Here is a 16,535-nt window from a genome sequence, read left to right as displayed (position 1 = left end):
TAAGAAGGGAGGGGCCCTGGACAGGATGTTGGATAAGAGAGAATGTCATAGACCAACAGATAGTGTAGAGGAGATAGGGTAGGATTGGGTACAAGCTGTGCACTGTTTGCATAGTCACATTCACATACTGATTCACACCACTGAATTGTCACGATTTCATGGTAATTTTCTATACTTTCCTTCCTCTTCCTGACCACTTCCCTGCAATCAAACAGCCTGAAGGTGTTAAAAAGGAGTTGACTCAGAGCTCCCTCGTCTGTGCAAAAGGTAAGGCAAATTCATTCATTCATTCATTCATTCATTCATTCATTCATTCCAGGGAGTCAGTGGAACTACTTCACTGTCTTGTAGATCTTGTCTCACAAAACCAGAGACCCTTCTGGGAGATGAAAGAGGTTTTCAGAGTCATGGTGCTAGCCTAAACTTCAGGGTTTTCAGAGATGCCTTTTACTCTTCGAGCAGATCTCTGTGACATTTTCTTTACCCAGACTGCAGATTCTAACAGTCACTGCAGTTATGCTTAGAAAGTAAAGACTTCTGGAAAAAAAACATGGCTTTAACAATTCTTTTTGTTACCCTTTCTCATCAGGCATGAAGATTTCTGAACCAGTGTCTCTGAGCTTGCCAAGAAACCTAGTGCAGGGATCAGCCAGAGCTTATTTTTCTGTCATTGGTAAGTTCAGTACTAAGAATAAAAGCAAATGACACTCTTCCTGTGCTGCACCAAGTGCTATCATGTATACACAGGCAAGCTTAATGTAAAGTTGAGGAAGTAATTAATCTTGATTTCAGAGTATAAGTTTTCTTCTTTGCAAAATGGCAGTGAGAGGCAAAAGTTGCTCAAAATTCTCTCATATCAAGGGAAGACAAAATAGTCAATTATTTTAACTTCTATTGCATTTCAGATTATACTGCATTAGCATATCCTGTTCTGTATAGTAAAACAGCTAATTCAGTTGAAAAATAACATAAGGCAGACTTCTTTGAAAAAAAAAAATCTTGATTTCTTGGAAAGAAGGCTTCAGAACTTTGCTGACTGCATAATTTCAAATTTATGATTTTGCATAATGAAAAACATTTGTAAGTCAATAAGCTCCCATAACATAAAAGTTTCAGGTCCCAATCAGCTCTACTTATCTCAAAGTCATAATTAAGACTTAAGAGTTCTCTTCCATGATTTTTTTCTGAGGCTCTGAACTCAGATTGTTTTCTAAATACAATTGTTTTTCATACCTGTGTCTGTGTGAGATGTGCTGATACTGTGCAATACAGCCTCTGTAGCCCATCAGCATCTTACCCACACAGCATTCTCACATGTACATGAAAAATAGGAAACAGGTTGTAAAGGGCAGGGAAATCTAACCCTTTTAAGTATTCATAGCTGTTTTTCAGAAGCCATGCCAGCCAGTATTCATGCTTATTCTTTTTCTCTCAAATTCTCAGTTTCTTCCAGGTGTCCAGCATTCAGATAAGAAATAAAAAAAGGGGTATTATAATGCTTTTTTTCTACGGTGTGTATTTGTTTACTGTGTTTACTCTATATTGGTCACTGCTCTTGGATTCATAATAATATAAACCAGTGTATAATGATATGTAATAAAAGCAAGTTTGAACTGAGCTGACTTCTTATATCTTTCATTCTTCAGGAGACATTTTGGGTACAGCCTTGAGGAACTTAGATAACCTTCTCCATATGCCTTATGGCTGCGGAGAACAGAACATGGCCTTGTTCACACCCAACATCTATGCCCTGGATTATCTGAATAAGACTGAGCAGCTGACTGAAGAGATTAGAGTCAGGGCTACTGGATATTTATCCACAGGTGAGAGGTTCTCAGATTCTTCCATCTTATTCCCCAGGGAAGTGGGCATAGCATCAAGCCTGACAGAATTTAAGAAGCGTTTGGACAACAGACTCAGGTGTGATTCTTGGGGCAGTCCTGTGCAGGGCCAGGAGCTGGACTTAGTGACCCTTGTGGGTCCCTTCCAACTCAGAATATTCTGAGTGATCTAATATTGTGATTGTGTGCACTGAGCTTTTAAGCTCTACATAGTGAGCACTGATCTCTGAATTCTAGCACTAGTTTATGGTATAGGAGCAGGCAGTGGAAGCACCCCAAAGCAACGTGTCATTCTTCCAGGAGTAAAAGCAGATAGAATTCACAGTGATTGGCTATATTCACCAGACATACATTACTTGATATTAAATCCAAAAGTCTTACTGCTCCAGTTGAGAAAACAGCAGAGCTAGTCCTTTCCTGTGATTAGAAAATGTCTTCTTTGTTATGTTTTCAGGTTACCAAAAACAGCTGTCATACAAACACTGGGATGGATCCTACAGCTCCTTTGGGAGACGAGATAGGGAAGGGAGTGTATGGTAAGTGATGATACCTTCTATTTCCCAATCACAGGATCTTTAGGCTTTGAAAAATGACCAATGTATTCAATGATTCTTATTTTTAATAGTCTAAATGGATATAACTCAATTAATTTGAATCCCCTAGTAAAGGAGAGATTAATAGACTGGAAAGAGTGCAACAAAAGGATGGTATGATGACTGGGAGCTGGAGTACATAATGTTCAAGGGGAAACTAAAGGATCTGAGTTTGTTCAGCATGTAGAAGAGAAAGCTAGTGGGAAACCTAGGTAAAGCTTTCTGCTACCTAGATAGGGACTGTGGAAAACACAGTCAGACTCTTGCCAGGGGTACACAGAGTAAAGTCAAGAGTATGTCCTTACTCAAACGGCAACAAAAACAACTCTAACTGGGTAGAAGTAAAAAAAAATCTTGCCCAGGAGAAGGCTGCAGCACTGAGACAAATGTCCAGAGAAGATGTGGGTATCTCTATTCCTAGATACTTTCACATGATCGGACAAAAGACTGAGCAACCTGACAGAAATTTGAACTTCTGACCTAGTTTGTTTCATAATTCTATTAATTAAGCTTAGAAATGACTAACATCATCGAACTGTGTCTATACTTTACTCCTGCTCTGAAAAATTATTTCAGCACATGTTTTTTTTCAGGAGAAATATCAGGTCTGGTTTTAATATCGGGGATTTTATCTATGTTATTTATTTAAAACTTGGAAAACACTTGCTTCTTTAACCTCAAACATTATGAAGTTCATTTTATGTCATTTTCTATGCACATCCTACGCACTGGTAAGTTTTCTTGGTCTTGTTCATACCATACCTACTTTCTGTTTCTGGACCACCTGCAGGCTCACTGCCTTTGTGTATAAGTCATTTGCACAAGCCAAACGCTACATCTACATTGATGACAATGTCCAGTCTCAAACTTTGATCTGGCTGGCAAGCAAGCAGAAGTCAGATGGCTGCTTTGAAAATGCTGGTTCGCATTTCAACAATGCTTTGAAGGTAACTGAGTATAGTCCCAAACTTCCAGTCCTGCTGCTAGGATTGATTTGGACAATTTCTGACAGACACAAGCTTGTCACCACACCCTTACTCTTCCTAGTACTGTTCTCCTCATATACAAGCAGAGCATGATTCTTATGTCTGCAATTGATGATGAGGTAAAAACAATTAGAACTTTCTGAGTTATAAGTCTCAGGCTTTATTTTCCATTACTGTGTTATGTGCTCAGCCACAGGTGATTATGTGCTTTATCACATGATATGTGATATGCAAAAGTCAAGAAAATGCTTTAAATAATTTTAGCTTTATATTAAGTGAACTTTATCATTCTTGTTCCTGTGCACACAGGGAGACAGAAACTACTTCTGATCTCAAATCTAACTGATATATATGAGCTGTGAATTAATTATGTTGTTTCTTTCTAGGATATTTGTACTAACCAATTCTTTGCTTGTTTTTCATCAGGGTGGAGAAGAGGTTGAATACTCACTCACAGCCTACGTGGTGGCAGCATTGCTGGAGGCTGGCCACTCTGCTACGGTAGGTATTTGGGGCTGTGTTGGTACAGTCAGGCATTTGTCAAAGAGTGCACAAGTCCAAGTCCTCGCAACTGTATTATTTAACAATGTGGAACTCAAATAATGATTGTAGGACAGTAGCAGCCTGTAGACAGTAGTGTCCAGAAGCCTGAAGTAGCCATAAATATTTGATGAGTATTACAAATCAGTTATGTATCCAGTGCCTTTGGATTAATTTAAAAAACCTCTGCGGAATCCAGTTGTTTTATGTAATAGTAGGCTAAGAAAGTGCAAAATCCAGACTGAATTTGCCCACCCCATCCAGAGTCCACTTTGGAATTTTCTCTGAATTTGCCCAGTCCAAACTTCAGGCTATTCAAACCTTCAGTTCTACAAAATCACTCAGTACATTTAGCTCCAAGCTGTGTTTCCATTTCCCTATGGAATTGTTGGAGGAAGGAAATGACGAGTTGCTCGTTGGAATACTAGACATAGGGGAATGGCATCCAAGTTCCACTCTGTGTAGTATACTGCCTGCATTTTCTTGTCACCCTGACTTTGTTCTTTTATAATGGGGAAGAGGAGAACTGTTCCCAAGCTGACAAATATGTTCTAGATGTGCTGATTTTTTGCACATTTCTCAGTTACTACTGTATGGGACATCATTTAAGTACCTGAGACCAGAATGAAAACATTGTGCAGAATCGAATAGTTCTTCAGCAACATTCATTTAGTTTCCAGTATCTTTATAAGACCCTGGTGCCATATGTTTAAGTGAAGCTGCATAGACAAGACATGGCAAGTAGTGTGCTGGTAATGTCTGAGATGAAGTAGCTCTTGCAGAGACAGTCTGTAAGGCTGAAAGGTCTGATACACACTTTAGGCCCTTAAATGTGCCATGAATCGTGTATTTCTAGCATGAAATGTCAGTGATTGCATCTTAAGCAGTGATGGAAGTATTTAAAGAGAAGCAGAGACACAAATCCAAGTACCTGACAAGCCTACTGTGTTTTGCGTTATCAGCATCCTGTCGTTCGGAGCGGCATGAACTGTTTGGAGACTGCATTTAGCAATGGGGTCCACAACCTGTATAACCAGGCCCTCTTTGCCTATGCTTATGGCTTAGCTGGCACAGAGAAAAGACGCCAGTTCTTCCTGGAGAAGCTGGACACGAGAGCTGTCAGAGATGGTAAGGGCAGTATGGCCATGATACAAGCAATACAGCTGATGGAATGGCCTGTTGTGTGATGCAAGCTATTCTGATGCACAGTTTTCTCATGCTTGCTGCTCCCTTCCCCTTTCATGCCTGCCATGCTACTGAATTCATCTCTGAGTTTTTCTGTGTGTTTTGGCTTCACAAAAGTTTGAGCTGTGGCCTGATCTTCCTAGAATTATAAAATAATTTAGGTGGAGAGAGCGTCCCCTGCAAGTCTCAGTCCAAGGTACTGGAAGATTGTACCTAATTTCCTGATTAGGTTCCTCTTCTATATGCTGAACAAGCCCAGTTCCCTTGACTATGTTATGTGCTTCCGTCTGTGGCTGCCCTGCCTTCACTTCAATCTCTCTCTGACTTATATAGCCTCCTTTTATTAATTCCCTTTCCATCCTTTTCTGTTTTCTTTTCCATCCTGGAAGTAAAACTTACCCCGTTCAGAACACCAATAGCTTAAGAAATTTCCTGAATAGAGAGAGACAGAATTGTATATCTATTTCCTGCAATGATACTGCAATGAGTAAAACAGCAAGTAATTTTTCCATTCTTTTTACACCCCACTTTTCTATTTTCAGGTGGTTCAGTTCATTGGCAGAGAGAAAATAAGCCACCAGCAGAAAATTTCCCTGACTTCCTTTCCCGTGCCCCTTCTGCTGAGATTGAAATTACCAGCTATGTGCTCCTGGCTTTGCTCAACAGAACCAAATTTGCTCCAGAAGACTTGTCCTACATTTCCCGCATTGTGTACTGGCTTGTCAAGCAACAGAACCCATATGGTGGTTTTTCCTCCAGCCAGGTAACAACTGGGTGTGGTAAAAAGAAAGCTTCTGGGAGCAGTCCAGAATCTCAGTAGTAAAACAATTCTTCTTGACTGCATGTTGATTTGAATAATACTTGATAATTAGTGCTTGCATAGGTTACCTTGCCAGGACACATCATGCTCTTTGTAGGCAGTTTCATGCATAGTTTAGTTTTAGGCAATGACAATTTACCTGAGTTCCAAGTTAGCAGTAGACAGCAGTCACTGTTGACACAGCATTATACCAGGTTTTCTGGGGTAATTGAAATCTGTTGCCACAGAATCACAGAATAGGTCAGATTGGAAAGGAACAAAGTGGGTCATCTGGTGCAACCTCACTGCTCAAGCAGGACTATCGTAGAGCACATTGCACATGACTGCATCCAGATGGTTCTTCAATATCTCCCGTATGGGAGACTTAACAACCTCTCTGGGCAATCTGTTCCAGTGCATGGTCACCTGCACAGTAAAGAAGTTCTTCCTTGTGTTCAGGTGGAACTTCCTGTGCATTGCTTTCTGCCCATTGCCTCTTGTCCTATTGCTTGGCACCACTGAGAAGAGCCTGACTGCATCTTCTTGACAAAATCTTCCCTGCAGATATTTATAGACATTGATGAGCTCCCCTCTCATTCATCTCTTTTTGAGGCTGAACAAGCGCAGCTCCTTCAGCCTTTCCCTATAAGAGATGCTTTATTCCTTTAATCATCTTTGTCACCCCTCTGTGGACCTGCTCCAGGAGCTCCATGTCTCCCTTTACTGAGGAGCTGAGAACTGGACACAGCGCTCCAGATGTGCCTCACTAAAGCTGAGTAGACAGGCAGGATTGGCTCCCTTGACCTGCTGGCAAAGCTCTTCTGAAATGTGCCTTCGTTACCAGAGCACACTGCTGGCTTAGGCTTAGCTTTTTGTCCACCAGTACAAGTTCTACAAGGAACTTGTATCTTGTCTCCTGAGCTCTTTGCCAAGCTCCTCTCCACTTATGAGCCCTGACAAAGTATCAAGGAAATAGGAGCTGCGCTAATCTCATCTTACATTTAGGTATCTAATTAGGGATCGTTCTCTTTTCAGGACACTGTTGTTGCTCTCCAAGCTTTAGCCCAGTACGGATACCTCACCTTCTCAAAAACAAATCTTAACACAGTCAAAGTCCACTCCATGGAGTCCCCCAGTAGGATTTTCCAGGTGAATGATAAGAACCGCTTCTTACTGCAGCAGGCGTCCTTGCCCACTATTCCAGGGAATTACAGTGTGGAAGTGAATGGCACTGGCTGTGTTTATCTGCAGGTAAGCAAGCTGGAAACTCAGCACCACTTCTCTGAGATATAAGCAGGGGGTTCTCCATAATTTTTTCCTCTGCATATGTCATGCCAAAGACACAAAACCCTTTAAGTCTGTGACCATCTCACACTTTCTATCTCTTTTAGACAACCCTGAGATACAACATCCATTTGCCAAATAAAGTTGCAGGATTTTCTCTCTCCATAAAGACAGCAAATGTATCTTGCACAAGCAACTATCCACCCAAGTTTGACCTTGTCCTCTTTGCCAGGTAACTTCCTTTCATTGATCTACCCTCTTGCATTCACAGTTTTGTAAAGCATGCAAGAAAGGATTTAAATACGGGCAGTTTGCTGCTGTGCAGCTATAGGAAGAAAATCGGGATTCTTGGAAACTGAAAATGTCATTCATTGGTTTCCTTTCCGTTTGCAGACCAGACTAACAGAACTTTTCTCATTTTAGTTACACAGGAAAGCGTAAAGTCTCCAATATGGCTATTATTGATGTGAAGATGCTCTCAGGTTTTGTTCCTGTAGAATCTTCCCTGAAAAAGGTAAGAAATGAGACCAGTGTAAATTATAAACCTGGAAAACATAGGAAGTTGATAAAATTAGTCTCTGATTAGCAAATTGGAGCCCCATGGGAATACTGAAAAGTCCCTGGGCTACAGAAATTAATTGTAAATTTTTGTTGAAATTAAAGCATTCTTTAGTTAATGATAAAAGTCATAAGCATCAAGCTGACTAATAAAACTGTTTATCACTGTGACTGGCTTGCACACATCAGGTTATGAAAACACTCAACTTGCATTTCTCTTTTTGGCGACTAGATGGCGGGGTGGCATAAAAGGAGAGCGGCAGCCGCTTTAAATGCATTTTGTTATGGTATCTGTAAAACTCCTTGGCAAACCTCTGCATTAACATTGCTGTCTTTTGCCTTATTTAAAGCTTCAGGATGAGAATGCTGTTGTGGATCGTGTAGACATCAAGAACAACCACATACTCTTCTATCTTCAGAAGGTAAGTTTGGGAGGTTTCCTTTCAGTTTTATTAAACTGGAAGTTTAAAACAGACTCACAGATAGAAGAAAAATCTTATTAATAGCAGATTACCAATACATTTGCCTTAAAGATGTAAAGGTACTTCACTCAGTCCAATATCATATATATATATAGAGAGAGAGAGAGAGTAGTGTATCCATATTAATGGCCAGTCTCTTCGCGAACGAAGAACCGGGGAAGGTCTTTCCACCTTCCAGCCTGCGCATTGGATTTTTTAGGTGAGACACAGTGTGCGCGGAACTGAGCCCACCCTTTAATCCTGAGGTTCATCTGCCGGGGCCAAGTGAGCTTGGACGGTAGTGTATCCATATATACATATACACACACACATATATACATACTCATTATTGTAGTCTACAGTGAAGAGATATGCATTTATTACCTTTCTGTGAAGCATGTTGTATGATTGAATAGCATTTCACAAATGTAGCTAAGTTGCATTCCATATTGCATACATATTGTCTACATAATGTTCCTCATATTGTCTACATAATATTCCCATATTGTCTACATAATATTCCTCAGCTTCTTATGTGATGCTTCTCATCAGCTCATCTGGGAGTGTTTCACAGGGAGTTAGTATCATCTCCCTCCCTTTTAGGGAGGTTTCTGTATGAAAAGAATCATAGGCTTGAGTTGGAAGGGACCTTAAAGATCATCTAATTCCAACCTGCCCCCAACCATGGGCAGAGATGCCCCCCACTAAACCAGGTTGCTGACGGCGCCTGGCTTTGAACACTTCCAGGGATGGGGCATCCACAACTTCTCTGGGCAGCCTGTTCCAGTATGTCACCATCCTTACAGTTAAGAATTTCTTCCTAACATCTAAATCTACCCTCTTTTAGTTTGAAACCACTCCCCCAAATAACTAATTGCCTATGCAAAAAGTCACTCTGTCTCTTTTTTATAGGCTCCCTTTAAGTACTGAAAGACTGCACTGAGGTCTTCCTGGAGCTTTCTTGTCTGAACAATCCCAACTCTCTCAGCCTAAAGGATGCTCCAACCCTCTTATAGTCTTCATGGCCCTCCTCTATACATTCTTTAAAAGGCCCATGTCCTTCCTGTACTGACGACCTCAGAACTGGATGCGGTACTCCAGGTGGGGTCTCACAAGAGCAGATTAGAGAGGGAAAATCATCTCCCTTGACCTGCTGGCCACTCCTCTTGTGATGCAGCCCAGGATACATTTGGCTTTCTGGAATGTGAGCACACACTATTGGCTCATTTCCAGCTTTTTGTCTACCAAATCACCTACGTTTTTCTCCACAGAGCTGCTGTCAGTGAGTTCTTCTCCCAGTCTGTGCTCATGTCTGGGACTGCCCCGATCCAGGTGCAGCACCTTGCACTTGGAACTGTTGAACTTCATGAGGTTCTCATGGGCCCACTTTTCAGGTTCATCTTGGTCCCTGTGTATGTCTTGTCCTTCTGTTGTGTCATCTGTGAACTTGCTGAGGGTGCACTCAGTCTCACTGCCTATGCCATTGATTGAAGATATTCAAAAGCAGCGGTCCCAAGACAGAGCCCTGAGGGACACCATTCATCACCAGCCTCCATCAGGACACAGAGCCTTTGACCACAACTCTCTATCTGCGTCCATCCAGCCAATTCCTTATCCTCCAAACAGTGTAGCCTTCAAATCCATGTCTCTCCAATTTGAAGTCAAAGATGTGATGTGCCACCATTTTAAGGCCTCACAGAAATCTAGGTAGATGACATCGGTCAGTCTTCCCTTGTCGAACATTCAAATGATGAAGAGTGCCTTGGCAACAACATCAGCCAGTTCTCAGGACCCTGAGAACCATGTCATCCAGTCCCATAAACTTGTGCCTAACCATCTTCATCAAATGGTCTCAAACCTGCTCTTCACTTACTGTTGGAGGAACTTTGCTTCCTCAACCCCTCCTGCAGCTTCAAGGACTCGAGAGACATGGGAAGCCTGACTGCCAGTGAAGGCTGAGGTGAAGTACTCATTGAGCACCTCAGCCTTCTCCATACCAGTCGCTACCAGTTCTCCCTTCTCTTTTATAGGGGTGGTACACTCTCCTTGGCCTTTCTTTTCTTAGCCATGTACTTTTAGAAACTCTTCTTGTTATTCTTTGCATCCCTTGCCAATTGATCCATCTGTGATTTGGCTTTCCTGATCCCATAGACATCCAAAACAAATCTCTGTACTCTCCCTAGGTCACCTGTCCCTGCTTCCACTGTCTGTGCATTTCCTTCTTACTCCTCAGTGTCAAGAGCAAATCCTTGCTCAGCCATGCCAAAGTCTGGCTCTGCCTTGTCTGATTTCCTACACATGGACTCTATAAAAAGTGGCCTTGAAGAGTTGCCAGCACTGGTCTAAAACTCTATCCCTAAGAACAGTTTCCAGGGGATCCCATTCACTGACCTCTTAATGAGCTGGAGATTTGCTTTTTCAAAGCTCAGGGTCTGGGCTTTGCTCCTCACCAGGCCCATGTTCCTTGAGATAATAAACTCACCCTGAGAACCATCACAGCCCAGGCTTTCTCCCCGCTTAACCTCCCTAATGAGCTCATCTGCACAGGTGAGCACCAGGTCCAGTAATGCTTCTCCTCTTGTTGGTTTGTGCAATACTTGGATCAGAATTTTTCCCCAAGGTACTGCAGGAGTCTCCTGGATTGCCTACAGTCAGCTGTGTTGCTTTTCCAGCAGATGTCCCTGCAGCTGAAATCCCCCACTAGGATGAGAGCTTGTGAGCATGATGCTTCCTGGGGCTGATGGTGATGCTTCCTGGCCTTGTCAACAGGCTCCTCCTGGTCAGGTTGCCTGTGGTAGACCCCAACAGCCAAGTGTCCTTTGTTGGTCTCATCCTTGATTTTTATCCACAACCTCTCAACCTGTTTGTGGCTATTTCTCAGAGGCAGCTCTTCACAGTCCATCCATTCCTTAATACAGAGGGCAACATGCCTGCCTGTCCTTCACAGCCTATCTCCTCTGAAAAGCTTGTAGCCCTCCTTGTAAAGAAATGCTTGTAGAGAAAATAATAGTCCTGCTGCATCAATGACACTAATAAAGGGAATGAGAGAAAAATAAACTTCAAATCAGAAGGGATCTTAAAATGCAAGAAAGGAAAGAGAGGTGAAGCAAAAAGAAATAGTAATCATATAGACCTCTCAAATGGCAATTTTTATTGGTTGGTCTCCAAGGATCTGATAAGGAAGACTGTAGTTAGTATTCTGTATTCACAGAGAAGCTGAGATGTTGAGATGTGAAAAATTTACCCAGAAGGGCACCAGTGATGGATAAAGTTATCCAGAATCCCTGTCCATTGCTCCATTCCTTTGAAAAGGTCAGCAAGACAAAATCACAGACAAATGGAGAAGAGAACAGTGTCACCATCCCAAGCATGCAAGAGAAAGCTTGAGAAGCAGAGAAAGAGGAACAAGGAGGAAAGTTTGGGACATTTGGCTGTAAGAGTGTGGAATGAGGAACAGAACCACTGGGAGAATGGAGAGATTGAGTTCAAAGTTATTAAAGAGAGAAAAAAAAGTACGGAGAAGATTCTTAGGGGTACTGAAGGTGATTTTAGCTGGGAAAGGCAAGGAAAGAAACGAACAGGAACTTTCAATTACAGGATGAATGCTGATGTGCTGAAAGCACAGGTACAGGGAATGGTTGAGATAATTTTCAATGGAAATATGAAGAGAAAGAAAGAAAAGAGCACACAATTTTAGCAGCAACAAAACATATTTAGTAACAGCTTTTAAATAATTACCTGATTTGACATCAAGTTTACAAACTGGAGAGAACTGCAGAATGACACATTTTGTCACACAATCTGATAAAGAAATGCATCTGTTCAACCTCAGCCTCAGGGATGGTTATGAAAAGACAAGTTTTGATGCATTTTCTTGTCTTGCCGTTTTCAGGTTTCCCAGGAGGAAATCAGCTTCTCATTCAGTGTGGAGCAAAGCCTGCCTGTCTCAGATATCAAACCAGTGCCTGTACATATGTATGATTACTACGAAACAGGTAGGTGACCTCTGTAGGTGTCAGTAAAAGGCCTTTGAAACCAGAGACAAATGAAGACCCACTTAGCAATTCTGCTGCTTTTTGATTGCTAAACTGCAAAGGGTTTGCAGAGCACAGACAGTTTACCCCTCCTGTGTTTTCATTTCTTGCTTCCTTTCACCATAAAGCAGATTAGAAAGTGATACATCAGGAGTTGCTTTCTTATAAACCATAAACAAAAAGAAGTGTGGTTGCACAGTTTGAATCTGATGCTTAAAATCAATAACTAAAAAGCAGCAGTGTTGCTGCCTTCTCTGATCTGGATCATCTAATTTTTTTTGCTTAACATTGCCATAGTAGGCTGCAATCAAAAAGATCTTCCTCAGTGGAATTTAAATGCTTAAGTAGGAATGACAGTTCCCCTGAACTAAAAAGTAGTTTAAGTAACTAAAAATAGAAAATTAAGTGCCTGACCACCTTTCTTGAACTGATCTCAAGGAAGTATGGTTGTATTAGACATTACCCAGTTGCAGAATTTACATTATCAAAGCTGTGGCTCAGGTTCCCTCAGGCTTTTCTCAAGCTTTGTACAACCTCTGAGTACTGCATCCTAGCAGATTAGCAGGAGCAGCAGTCAGAGAATTGACTCTGGAGTGCATTTTCTGCCACCTGATCCACATCTGGCATGGTCATAGCAATGATGTGCCCTGACAAACATGGTCAGAGGAGGGCACTGGTCTCTGACTACGCACTCCTGCAACTGGGTGCCTTGGCAACTGGAAGACTACCACAAAATTTATCATGTTTTCTGGTTCATAATGTGTTAATCACAGGTGCACATAGAGTAGTGTTAGAATGATTTCTCACTCTCATGCAAATGTCTTCTTCCTTTCTTCTTTCCAGATGAATATGCCCTTTCAGAATACAACACACCCTGCTCCCTGCCTTCCAACTGAAATCAGATATGTGCCAGAAGACATAATGATTCAGAAGGTATCAGGCAAGCATTTATAGAGGGAGAACTGGATAAGATATTTCGTTGCTTCTGGGAGTGCAATGAAAAGCAGTAGAATAATAAAGCAAATCCTATATTGCAGTAGATCAGAATGACCCATTCTGGCCCACACTTGAAAAAGAACTTGGGGTCGGTGTGGATTAGAAACTGCAGATAAAATGTTTTTCCTAACAAAGGAGATACTGTGCAATTGTTAACCTGACCATCCATATTCTTTGAAACTCATAATATATTGCAGTGGGATCTTTGTGTTAAGGTAAACACCTGAAATGTGTGGTCTTAGCCATAGATTCCTCTTAAGAAAATCCAGTCTCAGAGAATAATCAGCTGTTGCTGCTTCTGTAGATTTTGTTTTGGTCTTTACATTATCCAAAAGGAAAATCCTCAAGAAATTACTTTGATCTTCACCTTTTTCAGCAATTGAATTGAATAATTTACAGATGTCAGAATTCTAGTCAAAGGACGACAACCTTTATGCAGTTTTTGTTTAGAAAGAAATGTTTTCTTCTGATTACCATCTCATATTTTACTGCTCTCTGTAATAAAATATTCTGTTTGGCAATGCTGTTTGTTCCAGTCTCCACTCCTTGTTCCATCTAGAAATGAGTGATGTAAGGTATTTCAGAAGCTAAAACGTTCATACCTTGGACAGGCCAATCAGTGACATCCTGACATCAGTGACATCTTGTGGCACAGGCAGGATGGGGGGCCCTGGCCAATGTGATGGAAGCTTTCTACCCAAAACCTAATGGTGGGAGAAATGAGAGAGCTGTAATGCAAAAACTCTTTAAAAAGAGGCTAGAGAGGAATGGTGGATCCAATGGAGCCCTTGCAGGGAGAAAAAGGAAATGGGGTGGAGGGGCTGAAAAGCAGAGCCACAAGAAACTTGCAGTGGATGGACAAAGTACAAGAAATTTCCTATTGTGCTTTCTTCATTTAATGAACAGGTACAGCAGACAGCCACACACTGTGGCTACTGTCCCTCACAGCCTGCAGTAACCTGACATGACCTTCATGCCAACCCAATCACACTGGTGGAAGGAGACAGAAACCAGCTACATATCCATAAAAATCTGAGCAGACATTTGCCAACTGAATCACATCACTGAGATGTTGCTTCTTCAGTCGGGGTGTTAAGACACAGTCACAGTTATAGTCTTGGAAGAGACTTATTTACCATGAAACTGGTCTGCTCAAGGCAAATTTTGCTTCATACAAACACTTTACTCAGCAGCAATGTGCCTGATGTGAGACTGACCGCACAACAGCACAGGACACGGCAGGAGAGGAGCAGTCCATTGTACACCCTGAGAGCACTGTTTAGGAGGGTGTCAGGCTTGCCCAGAGACATCTCAGGTGAAACGAATCCTACCTCACTGGGCAGTGCAGGAACTTTTGTGATAAGGGGCAGCCGTGACAGAAATCCACAGGCTCAATGTAAACCCAGAAGTTTGGAAGCTGTAGAAGCACATAAATGTTGGTTTGGAAGGGACCCGCGGAGGACATCAACTGAAACCTCCAGAACCACCTAGTAGAAACTTAGAATTTCTTCCTAAGATGACCAGAGGGAGTTGGGGTTGTTCAGCATGGAGAATAATCCAGTGACAGTTTAGTGAAGCCCTCCACTTCATAAAGGGGGCTTATAAAAAAGAGGGAGTGACTTTGTGCATGGGCAAATAGTGACAGGACAAAGGGGAATGGCTTTTAACTAAGGGAGGGTATATTTAAATTACATGTTAGGAGCGAATTTTTTTTGTCCCTGACAATTCTAGTGGAATTTCTATCTTGTGAAAAAGGGCATTTTGAGAAAAGGATGTTGTGAGGGGAGTAGCTTTCAATTCTCTCAATTCTGCTCAAAACCTAGACTTCCTATCCCCAGCATTTTACTTTCCATCAGCAACAACCCCTGAACACAATCCTTGACCCCAAAAGTCACACTGAAAGCAACGTTTTCATGTTTGCATGAGACCTGTGGTGACTTTTGCTACAGACAGACACATGCTGAGAAATAAGTTATGGCTCTGAAGAAGTTAAAGGGCCACATTGTTTTTCACTGACCCCAAACTCCCCTTTGCTCTCCCATCCCTGTCAGCAAAAAAGATTGTGTGAGCTTCAAGAGGGGTCAATCAGGCTACTTCACCTTCTTCAGCTGTGTAAACTCAGCCTACTGTTAAACAAAAGCCTTTGTTTAATGCCATTCCAATGAATGGCCAACTGCAAGCCTGGTCAGATGGAAACTGATACCAAATGCAGATTCTTTCAAGAGCACAGCATTTAAATTTTGCTACCAATTTCCAAAACACTAGGCTGAGAGGGAGTGGTTGGAACAATGCCAGAAGTACCTAGCAAAATCTGTATTTTATAGCCTTCTTTTGCCTCTATAACTCTTAACTCCAGCACAACTAGTGATCTTTTTTTTTTTTTTATTTATGAAGGTTGCATCATGTGAACCTCAGTGCAAGTCAGATAAAAAGATATAACAACTGACAGGAATTTCAGATACTGCGTTTTTAGGATCATGTGCACCAATCAGAAAATTTTAAGGGCTGCCTCCCATCTCTAAAAATGCCAAATACAGTACATTTACACTCAGTTTTTTAGTTAACACAGATACAAGTCTGCTGTGTATGTATATTTTCCTATTAAAACAAGTCCTTGAAATTGCCTGAAAAGAATGATAGTCTGATCTTTTTAGCAGAAACATCTGATTGCCAGGTAAGACAAGAAATGCCTCCAACTCAGTGGCCAACAGTATGAAACTTTCAGCACCTTGTGGAACCTCTTGATCAGTGTTACCAGTGGAGGACTCACAAAATAGCTTAAAGAAATATCAGTCTTTTGGTGTGTATCGTAAGAAAAAAATACTTATTGAAAGCCAGAGCAAAAGGGAGCCAGAGAATCAAGAAAACAGCAAAATGCCCAAGAAGCCAGTGAAGTGTTATGTTGAGGCTTAGCCCTTGCATGCTGGAGGCTTTAAAGAGAGCACATATATACAATCCTACAGTGCCTAGATGCTACTGCACTTTATTTTTGTTAGATAAAACAGGAAGATTCACCCTGACTTTACCTTTTAATCTGCACTATATCTTTAACAAAGTTAGAGCATTCTGAACTCAGAGCCATTCCTGGGGTATAGCCACAGGTGTAGCAGGAGTATAAATAACACAAACTGTCTATTCGGCACAGCTCCAAGGAGATACCTCTCATGGGTTTCAGTGTTGCTTTACCACACATTTCCGAAGTCTGAATCCTACCAAAGCCAGCATGAATCTTCCTTTCCATTTCTCTAGGTTTTGTCA

General features: G+C 41.6%; 1 protein-coding gene across 1 annotated transcript in view; it reads left to right on the top strand.

The window, feature by feature from the left end:
• LOC114068655 (ovostatin-like) overlaps nucleotides 1-13,293 on the top strand; it is a 31,731-nt gene extending 18,438 nt beyond the window's left edge. Inside the window, exons 22-35 of the mRNA XM_027904953.1 lie at nucleotides 216-267; nucleotides 590-673; nucleotides 1,647-1,823; nucleotides 2,296-2,377; nucleotides 3,225-3,381; nucleotides 3,847-3,921; nucleotides 4,923-5,088; nucleotides 5,688-5,908; nucleotides 6,980-7,195; nucleotides 7,336-7,460; nucleotides 7,652-7,742; nucleotides 8,137-8,208; nucleotides 12,140-12,242; nucleotides 13,125-13,293. Coding sequence (XP_027760754.1) covers nucleotides 216-267; nucleotides 590-673; nucleotides 1,647-1,823; nucleotides 2,296-2,377; nucleotides 3,225-3,381; nucleotides 3,847-3,921; nucleotides 4,923-5,088; nucleotides 5,688-5,908; nucleotides 6,980-7,195; nucleotides 7,336-7,460; nucleotides 7,652-7,742; nucleotides 8,137-8,208; nucleotides 12,140-12,242; nucleotides 13,125-13,177 — 1,674 coding nt within the window. The 3' untranslated portion in view covers nucleotides 13,178-13,293. The remainder of the gene's footprint in view (nucleotides 1-215; nucleotides 268-589; nucleotides 674-1,646; nucleotides 1,824-2,295; nucleotides 2,378-3,224; nucleotides 3,382-3,846; nucleotides 3,922-4,922; nucleotides 5,089-5,687; nucleotides 5,909-6,979; nucleotides 7,196-7,335; nucleotides 7,461-7,651; nucleotides 7,743-8,136; nucleotides 8,209-12,139; nucleotides 12,243-13,124) is intronic.
• The last annotated feature ends 3,242 nt before the right edge of the window (nucleotides 13,294-16,535 follow it).

The sequence above is a fragment of the Empidonax traillii genome, unplaced genomic scaffold (genome assembly GCF_003031625.1).
Source record: "Empidonax traillii isolate 1590-97213 ecotype Southwest subspecies unplaced genomic scaffold, ASM303162v1 scaffold1105:size522451, whole genome shotgun sequence".
Taxonomy (NCBI): Eukaryota; Metazoa; Chordata; class Aves; order Passeriformes; family Tyrannidae; genus Empidonax; species Empidonax traillii.
The sequence above is the reverse complement of the archived record's forward strand: the minus strand, read 5'-3'. Positions and strand labels throughout refer to the sequence as shown.